Source organism: Zalophus californianus, chromosome 1 (genome assembly GCF_009762305.2).
Source record: "Zalophus californianus isolate mZalCal1 chromosome 1, mZalCal1.pri.v2, whole genome shotgun sequence".
Classification (NCBI taxonomy): domain Eukaryota; kingdom Metazoa; phylum Chordata; class Mammalia; order Carnivora; family Otariidae; genus Zalophus; species Zalophus californianus.
Window position 1 is genome coordinate 81204494 of NC_045595.1, and position 19068 is coordinate 81223561.

General features: G+C 37.7%; 1 protein-coding gene across 7 annotated transcripts in view; it reads left to right on the plus strand.

Annotated features, from left to right (window-relative positions):
• The window catches only part of ZNF385D (zinc finger protein 385D), an 863057-nt gene that overhangs the window by 839527 nt on the left and 4462 nt on the right, over window positions 1-19068 (plus strand). For all 7 annotated transcript variants that reach the window (XM_027587443.2, XM_027587447.2, XM_027587446.2 and 4 more), the window contains 3 exons: window positions 10020-10250; window positions 17287-17465; window positions 18492-18593. In XM_027587443.2, coding sequence (XP_027443244.1) covers window positions 10020-10250; window positions 17287-17465; window positions 18492-18593 — 512 coding nt within the window. The remainder of the gene's footprint in view (window positions 1-10019; window positions 10251-17286; window positions 17466-18491; window positions 18594-19068) is intronic.

Below are 19068 nucleotides of genomic sequence, written 5' to 3' on the forward strand. Positions count from 1 at the left end.
ATTCCTACAAAAGAGCCCCTGGTTTAACTGCTACATGGAAGGTTAATTAAGCCCCATAGTTAGGTTTCTCTGTTTCAACGATCTGAATGTTTCTCTATCCTCCCTCATTTATTGTCACATATATCTCAAAAAAATATATCTCTCAATAGAAATGTTCATTGCTTGCTTTAGGTAGTATCTAAAATCTATATTTTTAAAGAGTTGTTTCCTGATTTATCCTGAATTCCCTTATAGGGTGATCAGCTTGCCCTGACTTGCCAGGCCTTCCCCTGTTCTAGTACTGGAAGTTCCGTCTCAGGAACTCCCTTAGTCACAAGCAAAACAGGACGGTGCTCACTTGACCCCTCATTTGCCCTTTTTACATCAGTGACTTTCTACTTAAGTGATATTATAGCTCTAAAGCTGCGTTAACCTAATTGACAGATCTGTCGGTTGCGGTTCTTGATTTTCTGGCCTCAGACCAGCAGCGGTGGCAGTAGCGACACCTGGGTACTTGTTAGAAAAACAAATACTCAGGCCCCAACCCAGACCTAGGAATCATAAACTCTTGAGGGAGGGAATCAATGATCTGTTTTATCAAAACTTCCAGGTGATTCTGAAATAGAACACGTTTTTGCAACCACTAAGTTTCCAGAAAGAGGATTATTTTTGATGCACAAAAGTTTCTAACCTCTTGGTTTCATCGTTGTTGGATGTTGTAAGAGCCAAAAGAGCACAGAGAAAAGAGAGTGAAAGAAGCAGTGTTTTAAGAGTTATAAGATGAAAATGAGGGCACCTGCACAGTCGGTTAAGTGTCTGCCTTTGGCTCAGGTCATGATCCCGGGGTCCTGGGGTCAAGTCCCACATCGGGCTCTCTGCTCAGTGGGGAGCCTGCTTCTCCCTCTGTGTTCTCCCTCCCGCCCTCCCTCTCTCTCTCAATCAAATAAATAAAATATTTTTTTTTAAAAAAAGATGAAAATAATTACGGATGAAAACTTAGGTTAGCAGGTCAGAGATTTGCTATTTTATTGCTATGCCAGTTTTCAGTCTGGTGACTTACAGGGATATGACCTCAACTTTTGAAAGAAAGGCAAATGCCTAACAGTGAATTTACTGACAACAGCCTCTATATGTATCAATTATAAAATATCTAGCAAGCTCTTTCTAGATGTATTGTGGGGTACGTATATATACTAAAGGAGTATAATATATCCCCCTGACTTTTAGAAACTAAGGCTCCAACATGGTAAGACATTGATAGAGATTGCCGAGGTAACTATTATCAACCAAGAACATCACTGAGATATTAAGTTATGAACCTGATACATAGCTGATAAGACATGCCAGGGTTTCTGCTCTAGAACCAGCCCCTTCTTGTGGACTTGAAAGAAAAGAATGAAGGCAAATTGTCTTATAAAGAAAAAAAAAAAAAAGAACAACTCTAATCAGCTTATCTTTCCTTCAAGCAGAGACCTTGTCTTCTGAGGAAGAACCTAAGTCAAGCCATAGGACCAGAGTCTCTGATCCGTTGTAGAAATGAGCGGTGTCTGGAAGCACAGCCACTGTGTCCCTGGAGAACTTTGCAAAACTGGCGGTCCACAGCTCAGATAGAACACAGAGAAGATTTTGGCCCACACAGGATTTCACACACACACACACACACACACACACACACACACACACACACGAGTTGCTAATGCTTATAATTTGGAAATTTTACATAAAACTTTTTGGCTTTTATCAAAATAATAAAGCATCTGGCAAAACTGGAGATGTGTTTCTAAAATGACAGGAACTAACTGAAGTGGTATATAATGAACTACCTCTTTCCTACAGAGCTGTGTGCTCTCCGGTTTACCACAGCGGCTAATACTATCGTTGTCAGGGGCCTTGCTTCACTCATTTACATCTTCTGCCTTCCCTGGTGTGTATGTGTGTGTGTGTGTGTGTGTGAGTGTGTGTGTGTGTGTGTGTGTGTGTGTGTGTGTGTGTGTGTGTGACTATTGCCTAGTTTTTTACCTGTTTCTCCTTGATGAGATCCCTGTTCAAACTAGAGAGGTCCACTTTGAGATCAAGGACATTTTGGAGGCTTAAGGTTTGGAGATATAAGTAGATCTCCGCTTTGGTTGGCCAACTGTTCCATCCTGCCTACCTCCTCAGGGGGCTGGACAGTTTCTGCTGAGCCTCCTGAGCTTCAGGGACCTCTGGTGTCCCTCCTGCTTGGTCTCATCCTCCAGTCCTTCCTCCTCCTCGTTAGCTGCACTTACAGTTGCCCAACCTAAGTCAATCCTTTGCTCTGGTCCTAATCATCACTTCCTTCTGAGGGCTTCTGCAACTATATGCTAACCTGGCAACCTCATTCCCTAGCTTATTACTCCAAAATTCTAATCAGTGGTAGGAATAACCTAAATTTCTGATAAATTATCCTGTGAAAGTTAATCTAATATTACCCTCTCAAAAATCATAGATACTCCTAAAAAATGGCCATTCCCAATGAAATTAATTGGTCCTGGCTTCAAGAGGCAAATCCAAAAGTTAAATCACCTATTTAAAAAAAAAAATAGGCTCCATCTTAAATACATTTCATCAAAATAATTTACATCCTACTCTGCATATGATATACATGGCACAAAGTGAGTTCATGTTCAATAGATAATCATTAACATGTATGAATCTACTCCTGATGTAATTGCCTCAAAGAGATCATAGATTGGGCAGCTTTGAGAAGCATCCAAAGTTGCAGTTTGATATTTTTGTTTTGTGAGTTTTTGAAATCTCTTGCCTTTCTATAATTTCTAATATGTGCAAGACATGGGAAATCTAGTTCAAATATGGTAAAGGCAGAAAGAATTACTCATTCAGTCATTAAGAGTTTCATTGGACGTTAAGAGATTCATTGAGGTCACTGTAGGACAAGAATATGCTCTGTGATTTAAAAAGTACAGGAAATCACTTTTTGCATGCCACTTGAACAATTGGAGGCATGATAAAATCAAAGTTTGAAGTACAACTTATTTTTTTAATATTTTCTAGTGACACTTCCTCATGCTCAACCTCCTCAAAGAGAGAAAATCCATTGCCCCCTCTCCCTCATTGTATTAGCACTTTGTATTACACTCTTGAGTGTACAAATTATACCATGTTTATTTCTTCACCTCCAGTGAGTAGCACAGGGTCTGACATGAGGGTCCATTCAGGCCCAGCCCAAAAGTTTCAGGGCCAAGACCAGAGTGCAGATGTCATCCAGGTAAATACTGACACTTTCTACCTGAAGCTTACCTGGCAGCCCCACAGCCTGCACCCCAGGGATTAGCCCCTGTAACCTGAAGGATAAGAGATCTACTCACCTGTGTCAGACCTGAGACCTACCAAGTGGTAAGAAAGATCTGCAAGGACAGGGCAGCAGCTGCTCCCCAAGCCAGGACTTTCGGATGGTGATTGGACCCACCCAAGTCAGGTAGCCTGTGGGGGAGGTACCCTTTCTCCCCACCTTCGTTTTGTAAGCTCAGGATTTTAGGCAGGTTGAAACCCTTCTTATACCATCCCGGCAGAGGGGAGGGAGGGAATTTGTTGGGGAAAGGACTTTGTCTGCTTAGGTGATTTCATGTAGCTGGGTATGAGCAAACGAACCTCTTCCTCTGGTTTCCAGATATAGGCTGTGATCTCCTCCCCCTCCATTATTTATTTATTTATTTATTTATTTATTTATTTAGGAGAGAGGAAAAGAGCAGGAGCAGCTTGGGGGGAGGGACAGAAGGAGAGGGAGAGAGAGAATCTTAAGCTGGCTCCACACCCAGCACGAAGCCTGATGAGGGGCTTGATCTTCTGACCCTGAGATCATGACCTGAGATGAAATCAAGCGTCGGATGCTTAGACGACTGAGCCACCCTCCTGCAACACACACAGACACAGACACATAACATACACACACAAGCTTGTAAGCTCTGACTGTATGCTGGCCTCTGAGGCACCCATTCCAGCTCTCACTTCCCGTTCCTATCATTCTCACTTGCTCAATTCGTTATCAAACTCTCTAAAAACATTTTTACAAGGGATGCCTGAGTGGCTCAATCAGTTGAGCTTCGGCCTTTGGCTCAGGTCATGATCCCGGGGTCCTGGGATCGAGTCCCGCATCAGGCTTCTTACTCAGCGGGAGCCTGCTTCTTTCTCTGCCCGCCGCTCCCCCGGCTTGTGTTCTCTCTCTCTCTCTCTGACAAATAAATAAAAATATTAAAAAACAAACATTCTTACAAGATCAACAAAATAAAAAAATAGACATTTGTTTCAATGGCTTGTGATATGTGGAGCCCTCAAAAATACAGTACCCAATGCAGAGGTCATTCCTGCCTGGCTCTAATGGTGTGGTACTGTGCTCAATAAATGTTAGTTAAATTAAATTAAATCCATAGGAAAGAAACCACCAGTAATAATTTATAAAATTTTGTGATTTTTTTTTTTTTTTGTCACGAGGGACCTTTTTATACTTCAGAATGTCAGCATATTTAAGAGGAAGCAGCTGTTCTGCTCACTTGTTCGCAAGCCTGGGTGAGACTTAAATTCACACATGGAAGAAGGACATAAATTGTATATAATTCTGAGTTTCTAATCTACAGGAAAACATGATGAGCATCTTTGGGTCATAATATTAATTCCTATCACCTGAGAGGAAACTTAAATAACTCAGCTCTGGTTGTCCTACTTGGGTTATGAGGTCTGGGTCTAGGAGAATTAATTTCTTACCTAGACCATGTAACTTGGCTGTTCTGTTTTATTATCTGGAATTCAAGTCGTTGATATTTTCTGGAAACTTTTCTTATGCTTTATGGATTTTTAAAAGGTATTTTAGGTATTTTAAAAACAAAATGTGTTTTCCACAAGGATGAGGGCCACCAATGGGCCACTCTGAATACTGACAAGTTTTCTTTCGTTCTCAACTAAAGCCCCATCCCGCAAATTATTAGTAATGTTTTGATGCCAAGTCCAAATACTGACAGTTGCAATAATGAATATTTGCTACAGGATACCAGCAGAAAAACTGCCCAGAAATGCAGACCCAAACCATCTCAAACCTTTTCCTTCCCACTGAATAGCACCCATTATTTTTGACTCCCTGTGATATATATTGTTCTTAGAGGGTCATTGGTTGAAGAGTGCAAAGAAATCTGAGTCCACCTTTAGGGGACATTAGGAAAAGTGAATCCCTTATTCCAGTTTCCCATCTTTTGGGAAAGAAGGAAGGAAGGAAGGAAGGAAGGAAGGAAGGAAGGAAGGAAAGAAGGAAGGAAGAAAAGAAGGAAGGGAGGAGGGAAAAGAAAGGAAAGGAAGGAAAGGAAAAAGGAAAGGAAAGGAAAAGAAAGGAAAGGAAAAAAGAAAAGGGAAAGGAAAAAGAAAGAAAGAAAGGAGAGAGAGGGAGGGAGGGAAAAGAAAGAAAGAAGGAGGAAGGGAGAGAGAAAGACAGAAAGAAAGAAAGAACGAACAAAAGAAAAGAAAAAAAAAGAAAAAGTAAGACATGTAGTTTACTTTTACCATTTTGCACAAGAGGTTATTTGAGAGCTGTTGATTTTTCTTTTCTCTCCTCCTCCCAAAAGGATTCCAGTAACTTAATACTTTAGCATAAATGGATGATTGGACATACATGATTGATTCTAGCTCAGGCTATGTTTAGTTTCTTTTAAAGTCAAATTTTTAAGATGCTATCTTCAAATGTGCATAATAAATCATGACCAATTTGAATTAGCTGAAGAGAAAAAAAAATGAATTAGCTGAAGAGAATGTAGTCAGTTCTTTTATGAAAAATCAAAATTTTAGCAATAAAAAATAAATGAAGAGCATATGCTTCTGAGCCAGACTAAGTTCAAATCCTTGTGCTCCACCTGGCCACTCTGGCTTTGGGTAAGTTCCCAAATCTCTCCATACCTCAATTTCTTCTCAAGATGGGGATAAAAATGGTATGCCCCTCTTAGGTTTCTATGAGAATTGAATGAATTCACACTTTTTAAATACTTTAAAAGTGATTCAGTAATCATTAGCTGTAATTGTTATTCATTCATTCGTTTACTGTTTTCTTTTAATAAATATTTGAGTATCTTTCTCATGCCAAGTATAAGTACAAGCATATAGCAATGCATAAAACTGATTAAAGATTTAACTTTATTATTATCATTTCAAGTCATCATGAGATGTCTTCATAAACCATGATGGATATTTATCAGCCTTCTCATCCTCAGTGGTTTAGTATATATAGAACCTTGCACAAAAGAGCTGCTTAATAAATGTTGATGGAATCAAGTTTGAATACGTGAGTCATTGCAACACAGGATAATAAGCACTTAATTTAGAGTTAGGAGATGTATTGTCAAGTCCCAGTTTCTTCCCCTAGAGCATTATGTGACCTTGAGAAATTTACCGAAAAAATTAATCTGAAAACTAAGAAAGCTATATCATGAAACCACTAAGATCTCTTTTGATCATGATTCTACCAGGTAACTGTCAATGATGCACTATTTGTTGACTGGTTATAGTTCTGTTTTTCTTAAATTTAATGAACTTTTCATTTTAGAATAGTTTTAGATTTACAGAAATGGTGCAAGAATATTACAGAGGGTACCTGTATACCCTGCATCCAGTTTGCCCTTACTGTTAACATCTTACGGGGTCATAGTGCATTTGTCGAAACTAATGAACCAATAGTGATACATTATTATTAACTAAAGTCCATGTTTTATTCCAATTTCCTAAGTTTTTACCTAATGTCCTTTTTTTTTTTTTTTTTTGCTCCAAAATCCCAACCTGGCTACCACATTATATATAGTCATCACATCATGTCCCCTTAGACTCATCTAGATTTGACAGTTTCTCAGACATTCCTAGTTTTGATGACCTTAACAGTGTTGGGGACTATTGGTCAGGAATTTCATAAAATGTCTTTAAATTTAGGTTTATTGAATGCTTTTCCCATGGTCAGACAGGGGTTGTGAGTTTGGGGGAGGAAATATAGAGGTAATTCGTCTCACATCTTATCAAAGATATATGCTATTAATGTGAACACCCATTGAAGATTCTATTTTTATGGTTGGATAAGAATTATGTATAATTGGTAACTTAATGTATGATATTAAGGAAAATCTCTTGGCTAGATGTAATTTTCTAGGCAATGTATAACATAGTTGATTCTCTTTAAATACAGCATAATCTTAAAATATACTTGCCTTATTTTTTCCATGAAAAAGTTTCCTCACCACTGATAAATGAAAAGTAACTGAAAAATCCATTGTTATAAATTAATAGTAATCCTACCTATGGATACAAGATTTATATATTAAAGTTAAAGTGAAAAATATAACTGTTTGTATTTCTCTCAAATTAACTGCAAAATTGTGAAAATAACAGATTTGTGCTCAGCTATGAGGTCTAAAGCACCAAAGCAGAAGGGCCAGAAGTTAAGCATTTTGTTACTAATTCCCCTAAACCTGTCTCATGCAAAGAACTTGCCTTAAGAAATGTTAATACTTCACTAAGCCCTAGGCATAGAGTATCTGGCTGTTTGTAATCTTCTGGCATCCTTGGTCTAAATGTACAGTATCCTCTGAGGTTAGAAAAAATACTAATGTAGCTGTCACAGGGATTACAAGATCCATGGTTTTGTTTATTCTATATTTTTCTTATGAATTTCACTATAAATAGGGAAGTTGGTTTAGGGTTACTATGATCTATGCTATGCACAGTTTTCAGATCAAGACATAAGATAAACATAGTCAATCCAGAGGAAAAGTTGTTAGGAGTAGGGTTTTACTAGGGATATCCTTACTTGGATTTAAATGAAATAAATAGCCAGAGTATCACACTGGCTCCAGCATGTAGCCACACAAAGTTTAAATACACCTATATTTACGGTTGTCACGCCACAAGGAGCTGATTGTAAGACCAATTTAGTAGTTTTAGCCTACTGCTGTTTGTCACCTTACTTTGTGACCTTACCATGTGTCACAGTCATGGCCAAGAATATCATCCACAACCTTTTTATTTTAAATCCCTGATTTTTTCAATCTATAAAACACTTTGCCCTGACTCACTGTATTCTATTTCTGTGACTTTGGGAAATGTCCTTAATTTTTGGAATTTCCTCACTTGTACAAGTTTGTGTGAAGGTTAAATGAAATTATGTATATAAAACACTTAGCAAATTAACTGGGCATTTGTTATTTATTCATAGACACATATGCATATGCTTTCAATCATTTCTGGTTTTTGGGGAGCAATGAATAGCTACTAGACTATCGTACAGTAGTCATTGCTTTTGATGCCATATCTAGGTTCTCAGAAATATTTTCTAGCTATTACCTGGTATTTTAACATTGGCACTTCAAGAGATAAGTAAAAATTAAACAGGAAATGAACCTGTCAATGTTCAAGGGAATAAATGTATTCTGGTGGCAGAACTTGGCATTAGAGTAATTTTATTTATTTTTCTCTAGTCATGAAAAACTGATGAGCAGTATGACTCTTTTTACACGGTTGAAGGATATTCTTCAAAACACTAAAGTAGGCTTACTCGAGGATCTTAGCAGTTAAATAAGTGATTAAACATGTATGAAGCGTCAGGCAAAGGAGATAAGATCCAGATGAATTGTTTTATACGACAGCCCTCAACAAGAGCCCATTTCTCTTCTTATTGACTAGTGTTTCTGATGCCGTATTTGGGAACAAAGCCATAACCAATCTCATCTAAACTCCCACATCTATATCTGGATCAAAGGAGATGTCCAAGTTAAAGGGCATCCTGTAACTGCAATCAACTCTTGATAATGTAATCTAATAAGAAGTAAGCATTTATGAGGACAACACTTCATTGCAGGCAGACCGCTGTCCCTTATAACCACTGCCTAATTCACTTATTATGAACTTTTCAGTGTGGCTTTAATGACCATGGCAGCATCTGGAATGAAAAACAGTTCCAGGAGCAGGTGTGGCTAGAGAGACAGCCTGGGAATATTTTGAATAGGAGGTTAAGAACCAGCCAGCTGGGAGGCCGAGTAAGTAGTAGAAAAGTAGAAAGGATAGGAGCATTAGAGCTCCCTTGCAGTTTGTTATTGGATATGGCAAACATTGCTAATGGTAATTGGTAATTGTCATCTTTGGAATGGGAGCTGTGTATACCCAAGTGAAGTCAGGATAAAGGACTTTTGCTTTAGAGGTTGACCTCTCCAGATTTAGAATCAGACTTCAGAGCCAGAAGGGTTGTAGGGTTCCAGTACATCAACACTTTCATGGTCATCAGACTCTTAAAACGATGATGTGACCTTAACATGGTGTGACCAGACTGTGAGTTTCTTGTAGAGTGACCACTGATGTTTGAATACTGTGTAACAAACTCTCTGAACACAGCCTGGTACAGAGCATACATTTAATAAATATGCCAGGCCAGAGTTTTTGTACCTGGCATTGAATATACGACTCTTTGTAAATAGGACAATGATTTTCTAAATTGTTGATCCTGAACAAACCAGTATGTCATCAAGGTTCCATTTTTTTTTTTCTTTCTTTCTTTCTTTTTTTTTTTTTTTTGCACAAGTCTATAGAAAAGGATCAGTACTTATATTTTAATTAAAGAAATAAATGTAGAGGGAAAATAGAAAGACAAGTAATAAATAAAAATATCTTAAAAGTGTTTATCCTCTATTTTTTAAAGCCATCTCTGTAGAAATAGATGCATACAATGTACAATGCATTGTAAAGACTATTTTACTAAGGCCACATGTTAACAAGAAAAATCTGTTGGTATGTTTATTTGCCCCGCAGAAAAAAATGTGAGTGTATTTGGGTGTATTTTTCAGAATCATCTGCATGGTTTATATCAATATAGGTAACTACATGTGGCCATCTATGCAAATTTCTTCATGAGATGATTGACTCGTCGACAAGCAGTAATTGCTGGCTGCTCTTATCATTATTAGCAGAATGTAATATTAGTGATACATTTCCAAGTAGGGAAAGGTAATACCAGTGTTTTTCTCTTTTTCCCTGTGCTATTTTGAATGCAGACAGTACCACAGGGACACCAGCAATATCAACGACAACTGTGGAAATTCGCAAAAGCAGTGTTATGACAACTGAGATCACCTCCAAAGTGGAAAAAAGCCCCACGACAGCCACTGGCAATAGCTCATGTCCTTCCACGGAGACTGAGGAAGAAAAGGCAAAACGGCTTCTTTACTGTTCGCTATGCAAGGTTGCTGTCAACTCCGCCTCGCAGCTGGAGGCGCACAACAGTGGTGAGATGCAGTGATTTCTTTTCTGTCTCAACAGCTCTGCAATTATCTTCCTCTGAATGGATTGTATCTTTTGCAGCAGGGGACAAAGGGGTGGTGGAAAACTGGCAATTATTACATGGAAGTCATTAACCATTAAAAAATAAAAATGACATGCAAGGTGTCATTTACACGAGAACTTGCAGGGCTCCTGCGCCTTGACGTGCTTGTGTTTGTGTTTATGGATGTGTGTCTGTGTGTGTGCGTGCACAGATGTTATTAAACATTAGGAGATAAAGTAAAATATAATTCTAAAGTATAAGCTTTGCATTTATTTGATTTCAAAACTGCTATGTACTCCCACACACTGGCTTCTAAATGAAGTTTTTTGAAGTTTTTTCAATGATATAGTTGCAAAATCTGGTTCCATAATTCCATGAGCTTTTAGCTAAAACCTCTCCATTATGGTTTTTATGGCAAAATGATGCCAATTGGGCTAATTCTATATCACCTGGGCAATTAAACGGAAAGTGCTTATTATGGGCAACCACTGAGGTATGTTCTCTACATGCAATATTTCATTTATTCTTTGTGACAACCTAAAGATACTATTCTTGCTGTTCGATTGAGGCTCAGGCAAGGCACATGACCAACTAAGTGGCTGAGCCATGATTTAAACTTAGGTCTTTCTAACTTAAACACTAAACTTGAACATATCTTAACAGAATATACCGATAAGCCAGGATGAAATGCTTCCCCAATGTATTTCAGTTCTATCCATCTACTGTGTATCTGTATGTATAGAAAGATATTACATAGATATTATATACCTATACCTATCTATCTAGATACGTAGATACAAAAAGAGAGTCTAAATCTATATATCAATATCTATATTATCTATTAATAAAATCTAGATTATATCGATATATTGATATAAATAATTGTATATATATATCCTGCCTGAGATTTTAGGCAGCCCTTTGGCCCTAGATTAGATTTCCTTTAAAAGGCCTAGTTCATTGCCAGGACCCTGTCAGCAATTACAATAGGAACAGAATCATTTGTAAATCATACCCTGGGTTAATATTGCAGCTTTATGTCGGCTGTCACTGGCCAATCACTGTGCTGCACGGTAATGTTCAAGTATTGACTTCAGTATTCTAAGGGAATAGTTGCAGATGGAGAGCAATTCCTTCAGCACATATCTCCCCCCCCGCCCCCGCCCCGCGCATGCAACATTAGTTGTGCCATCTGGGAGTTCATGAGTTCAGAGGCTGAGAAATACAGAAAAAGATCTGGCCCCAAGTCAGAATCTATACTGTGCAGACGTGCCTCATGTTTTACTCATGCAATTACATTATTCAGGGATGCCAGATAATTGTAGAGCAAAAACATCATTGAAAGTCCATTTATTTCTCAAGAATTCTTGATCATTCTGCAGACTGAGAGAGAAACACATTCATTTTGAGGAGGGATCAGCTTTGACAGATAAAGCATACCTTTGAGGCTGGAGTTAATTTATCAAGAATTTAGATGTCCTTCCTGAATTCTTGTCAGAAACATCGGATTAAGAAGCAAAGAATAATTACTTATTTCATTATGTTGTATCAGGTCAACATTTTTCATATTCCAATTCTACAATCCTCATCTCTGCTTTCTGTGTCAGAAATGCCCACAAAGCTTTAAAAGCATATTCACCCATGTCACTTTATATATATATATATATATATATATATATATATAAATTTTAAATATATAAATATATAAATTTTAAATATTTTAAGAAATAAATATAGAAGGAAAATAGAAAGACAAGTAATAAAGAAAAAGAAAAATATCTTAAAAGTGTTTATCCTCTATTTTTTAAAAAGCCATCTGTGTAGAAAGTAATTGGCATATATATATATCTATATCTATATCTATATCTATATATATATATATATATATGTATGTATTTCCTATATTCAGGGATTCTGATTTATTATACATCCAGGCCTAGAAGCTATAGTGTTTGGGAAAAGAAAAGATGCAAAAACAAAAAAACTCAAAAGTACTGTGCAGGCAGAGCTGAGTACTATTCTAACCATCTTATCTGGGAGTTTAAGGTGGCAAATGCAGTGAAACATTACAGGAATCATTTTATAGGGGTGTCCCCTCCAAACCTTCAGCCTGCTCAGGGGACTATAGCCCCCTTCTGTCTAAGTTTGGTTTCTTTATCCCTGCATTTCCCTTCCTGCATCAGAGATCTTTTTCCAGGGTCCAGGCCCGGTGCTTATTTTAGGCCTCCCCGGAACTTGCACTAGCCAATTGGGCCAGAACTGGAGGTGGCAAAGGAAGAAGTGAAGATACACAAGTAAATTCTCTTTAACCCCCTCTGTGTGCCATTTTTGATCTGCAGATTCAGCTCTCTTCTTTGTAACTGAAGCCCCAGTGGGAGGCGTGTTGTGTCTGGGACGTCCTCTACGTGTGGAAGGCGAATGCAGTCGTTCCCATATTCAAACAACTGCCCCTTGTGCACTGGTTCCTGCATCATTCCCTTAGGATCCCATATGGGGAAACCCAGGGGAGGGGGGTGTAAAGGAGAGAGGATCTCTGTAGGCTCACTTGCCCATCACGAAAAGAATAGCTGCTGTAGGATTCATCGTAGGATTCATCATAGGATTAGTATGGTGTGTTGTAGTTTGGGTTCCATTAGAAGCAGACTCTGGGACCAGGATTTGAGAGCAAATGGCTTTTAGGGGAGGCCAGGGGCACAGGTAAGGAAGTGGGAAGAGGGAACAGAGAAGGGAAGCAGCCAGTGCCGTGTGCATCACTCGGCAGTTACCAACGTGGGCAACTGGAACTTGCCAAACAAAGCCGTGACCCTGGCTCACACTGCGTTTCACTGTTTTAAACATAAAAAGGTCCAGTGGTCAGATAGGATGACAGAATTGAGTTAGCTCAAATTCTGTGCCTTCATCTTTACAATCATGGTGCTATCATCTCATTGATCATTTATGATCTACTGTTTACATTAAAAATACAGAGTACCGCAGCGGTTGAATGCACGAACTGCAGCCTTTGTGAGCTTGAATGATTTCAAACTGTTATGGACTTGCTAATGAAACAAGAGCCTATAGCTGAATTCCTGTGTGTCTGTGGCCCACGGTATAATGGAGAGGTCTGCAAATTAATTTCCATGTAGCATATGATGTTTAGTATAAAATAAGTTAGACAATGGGCTAATTTAATATATGCTAAAATCTCAATAGTAAAAACAGAATATAGACAAATCGTGTTCTAGGAAGCAGTCCTTTATCACGGACATTAGTTAGCATTGCTAGTTCATGGTGCTAGTGGAAAGACAACTGTTTTAGTCCACTTAATTATTTTCTAATTCTCTGTAATGGACCCCCTGTTACCTGCACCCAAAGCAGACCACAATCACTGCCTGAGTGCTCCACTCCCCCCATACTCACCCCCACCTCTCCAATATCACTAGCAGAGTGCTTTCTTTCAGAGCTAGATAGTAGGAAGCCACTGTGAAGATTGGGCCTTTTTTCAGGGAACCAGGTTTGAAGGCTGATTTTGTTCAGAGGCAACCAGGCTATAGGGTGGGGAGATGTGTCTTTTGCATCTAAATTGTGGTTCTATGTATTTCTCTCTTTTTTTTTTTTCCCTTTCAGAAACACCTTCTATGCATGGAATAAGGCCTGTAGCTCTGAATGTAGACTTGTGCATTTATGGTTTTTCTTTTAATCTTAAAAAAATATATTCTTAATCATAAACTGATTTTGACTATAGCTTCCATCAAACACCACCTCTTCTTCTACGTTACAATGAAACAGTCTAGAAGTGATCAGACCATTTTTACCTCAGATCCGCAAATAACAATTCTATGTGAACCTGGGCAAGTCGACTGTCCTTTTTGGACTTCACTGTCTCTCTCTCTCAGTCTCTCTCTAATGGAGCTAAGAGGCCATATGGCACCTTGTAAGGATGAATTATTATGTCATGATTATTAGTATGACCACAGTTGCTGCTAACTTTATTTGGGGATTGGTTGCATTATTTCATTTGCTTTCTCTTTTTATTTTTCACTAAAGTTGCAGTTAGTGGATTTATATTCCATAACATTGGAATGCAGGATTTAAATATGAGCATTCCTGCTTTGCATTTTTTCTTTTTTAGAATTTGAAAGAAGTAGTTCTAAGCTTACTAGCATGATTCACAAAACAGTCTAAGAATGTTTAAAACAACTTAAGAGGACATATTCTTTTCAAAAGATCTGTAAGTCTCCTTTTAGTTGTATGTTATAGACACAGATAATACTAAAAAATGTTTTGTCTTTTTCTTCAAAGAAATCTCCCCAAAACATTCTATTAAGTAATGCTTTGCTTAGCTGATTTTGATGGTTTTCTCTATATAATTAAAAAAAAAACCTTTGAAATGTTTTATAGTTAATGCTTATAACAAATTTGGGTAAATTTTTCTGGCAATAACTTGAAGTGGTAACATTTGATCATTTTCACTAGGCTCATTCAAGCTTTCTATCCCTAGACAGAGCTTATTCTATCCCTCACTAAGTTTTAATATACAGAAAAGGCAGTTATCAAAGGATAGATTTTACTAACTTCTAAAGTATTTAGAGATTTCCAAATTTTTGCTTAAACAAGACCAGCACTGCTAAGAAAAAGAGAATTGACTAAAATTTATTGAGAGCACATGGAAGTGCCAAAAGTAATCCTTAAAACAATAAATGCATTTAATGCAACACTTCAGTAGAGCAGATAATTTCGTTTTTCACGAAAAACTGAGGACACTGAGGCACAAAGAAATGTACACAGCTAATGGAGGCAATCTCTGACTCCTACCACTCCTGAGTCTGAGCTCACAATGCTCTTTACAAATATCTGTTCATTGCTCTTTATTAATATCTAATACTTGAGCTGTATCTACTGTGTGTCAGGCGCTGAGAATACAGTATGAGCAAAACCCAGGAGTTACCTTCAAGAAGCCCAGGTCTAATCCATGTTTCTGTGTTCAGGAAGAGAATTAGGTAAAACTTGTTTCATCGAGACATCTGTTTCACATTTCGAGTGAAAAATTCATTTAAGCAAGTCAGCTGTGGTCAGTGTTCATGGCCTTATTATTATTAAGGTCCAAAGATTATCTGCCACTCCTATTTGGCATCTTCTAGGGTAACGGTAAGCTTCTCAATTACAAAAGATATTAACCAGGGTGGATCAAGAGTCCCTCCAGAAAGTCAGAATAAGTGTCATTCTCCTAATGACTACTTCTTAAGCATTGATAAGCCAAACCAGCCCAGAAATTCTCAGTTTGACTGAAGAAGTTGCATGGAAAAGAAATATTTTGATAAAATCACCTGTTGGGATAAAGAAGGTTGGACAACCATCTGGACACATACACGCGGCATGCACACACACATACACAGTGACACAAAGTGCATATGTGTATATATATATATATGTGTATATATATATATATATAAAGTGTATATATATATATATGTGTATATATATATATATAAAGTGTATATATGTATATATATATATACACAAAGTGTATATATGTGTGTGTGTGTATATATATATATATATATATATACACACACACACATAAATAGATCTTGCTCCCTAGAGAATTGTTTTGCCCTACACTGGCTTACACCATCTGCAGGTAAAAAGTGTTTGTGTCTATTTTGCAAGGTGGGTGGGCTTGCAAACTGCAAGAAAAAAGCAGACTGCAGGGAGGCCTCCCCACCAGCACCACAGAGCAGTTAGCTAAGGCTCCACATTTCAAGTCCTCCAGTCTACTTACAAGGTGTTGACCTTTTTCTGTGGAGAGTGGAGAGTGGAGAGTCTATGTTGTAGGAATATACATTTTTTAATATTGGATTCAGTAAAGTTGCAATCATTCTGAAAGAGACGTGCCAGTAAACCTGTTCCGTGTATTCATCACCTCTTATTTAAGGCGATGGTGATTGGCACTGACCTAGTGTGCCCCTCAATGTGTTTTCCTCATTCATAGTCAATGATTCTGGGAGGCTGGTCCAGGAATCCGAAGTTGAGAATCTCATTTTTTATGCTTCCAGTGCTGATAACAATCTAATAAATCCAAGTAGGAAAGAGAAACTACTAAAAAGGATTTAAGCAACTGGAATGGCAGAAAGTACATAAATGATGACAAGAGAAAAGTTCATAGCAAAACCATATGGCTAAGTGAGAAAAATAAAGAATAGTTATCAATGCTAAGAAAAAGAAAATTGTGAACAAAACTTTAAGAGAAAACTCCCATTCATGAACTCTAGTAGTTAAAAAAAAATTAAAAAAAAACAAGTGTTAATAACTGGAGTTACACTAGTTTTGAGTGAGAGTCCAGAGATGTTACTAGCTTATTAAAAAGAAGCATTTGTGTATAGTGTCTCTGTTTGGCCTTTCACTGCTCATCTTCTTGGTCATTTGTTTTTTTTATTTGAAATGACATGACCAATCAGTGTGACCTTTACTATCCTAATAGGGCTTTTTTTTTTTTTCCAGGCATCAAGATCTTTATACTCTTGCTCTTCCTTTTTGAACCTAAAAGACATAGCCAAGAAAGCTTGTTTGTATTCTGTTTAGAAAGTGGGTCTTTAATTAGTGCCACTTCTGTAAACACACCATGTTTAAACTGATTACATTTGTTACACATCACCTCCAACTATACCTTTAGCAACTAAATCACTCTTCCTCATCTGCTATCATTTATGTCTTATTAGCATCAAGAGGAAATGAAACGAAGTCACACCCATTTAATTTCATCTCGGGACTCTGGAGTGTAGGTGTTCTACTAATGGTGCCGGTTTGTTATGTGGGACATTGTAAAAACATGAGTAGATAAGTAATGTTATGTAAAGTGGTCAGAGCACCTTGTCTTCTAAGTTAAGCATATTTCAGTCATAATCCCTGGAAGAACTGCTCTAAAACTAGACATCTCATTTTGTTACTGTATCATTTCTTAAAGGCATATACTAGCTAAGATTTTCTTTCTTTCTTTTTTTTCTAAATCCTCCTGGCAGGTACTAAGCACAAAACCATGCTAGAAGCCCGGAATGGAAGTGGGACTATCAAAGCCTTTCCTAGGGCAGGTGTGAAAGGCAAAGGACCAGTTAATAAGGGAAACACAGGTCTGCAAAACAAAACGTTTCACTGTGAAATCTGTGATGTGCACGTCAACTCGGAAACACAACTTAAACAGGTAGACAGCACATATTCTAGAAATGAAAACAACAGATAGGGGACATCCTGATGAGCAGAATGTGTGTGCTTCCTTTGTTCCCTTTCTTTCCTGTTTTTTTCTCCCACCCATCCACCCATCCATCCACTTAATCTACTCGCTGCCCTTACTTATGCCTATTTTAGTTGCCAAGGAAATAGTAAAATGTAATATTTTCTAAGTCCTTTCAGAAAATGTCTGAAGTGAATTTGTACTATTCTTATTTCTGAAGAGTGGGAGGAAAAGGGGTATTAGGTTTTTTCTCTACCAGGTTTCCCACTCAAAAGTGTTGATTTTCTTTAAAGGTCAAATTGCAACGTTCCATTTTTACTTGTTTAGATATTTACATGTTACAACTAATTTTATACTGTTCTATTCTTTTATTTTATGTACTTTATTACATGGTGTTGTACTGTATTTCTCTATCCTGCAGCCACCTGCTAAAGGGATGACTAATCCTATTGCATTCACTTTTACTGTGACTAGTCTTCCAAAGAGATTAGTTAGACGTTGCCAATTGAAGGCCCAACCCCCATACTGTGTTGTGTTTTATATGCATATGTGCAATATCGTAGTCATTTTATGCACCTTTGTTATTTATCTTTAGAATTTTAGGGGTTGACATTTGGCTGTACAAATGTGAGGATAAATATTAGTATGGAAATAAATTCATGCCTGCCTGGGCATCTTTGTTTATTTGCACATAAAATTCCTTTAGACATTCCTTTCCTTTGTACATTTTTAAAAAGGAGATCTGTGCAGCGATGAAGAGAAAGGCTGGAGAAAAGAAGAGCCTTCTTTTTGTTAAAAATATACTAAAATGAGTAGCATAAAAAGATATATCCTCAAGCCATCAGAATCCAAGGACAAAAGTGCATGCTCTTTTGTTTTCATCTTTCTGCAACTTGTATAAAATAATTAATATCCTTCCTCAGGTTAAAACAATATTTATGAGGGGGTTTTGGGGATTTTTTTTTTAAAGCTGTCATTTTTAATTGCTTTTAATAGCACATTAGCAGTAGAAGGCACAAAGACAGAGCTGCTGGGAAGCCCCCGAAACCTAAATACAGTCCTTACAACAAACTACAGAAGGCAGCACATCCACTGGGGGTGAGTGTCATCGTTGATTCCCAAACAACAGTGATCTTGAATGTCCCGTTGTCTGCGGAACTTGACTTTGTTGTTGTTGTTGTTGTTGTTAATTACTGAGTGAAATACATGGAAAGAACCTAAGTCATGACAAACAATTGATTGGAAAGTCCAACCCCTACTCCAACAACAGAATTATTAGTTCCATGAGTTGTTTGGGTGGTTTGCCACGTTTAGCCACTGTCCGATAACTGTACCTTTTGGAGTTGGGCTCTGGTTAATGACAGAGCCTGGGGACGGGAGTAAAGCCAAACTCTTGAGTCAGGAAAGTAATCACATGAAATCTGGTCTTGATGTTAGTGGATAATTTTAGGAAAGGGCAGTGAAAAGCAAGTTCTCACATCTCCTTTTTAATATCTTCAAGGGGCAAAGCACTGATGTTGTTGATACCCTCAACAGTTTTGGATTTCGAATAGCACAGTCTCAAGGGCATGGC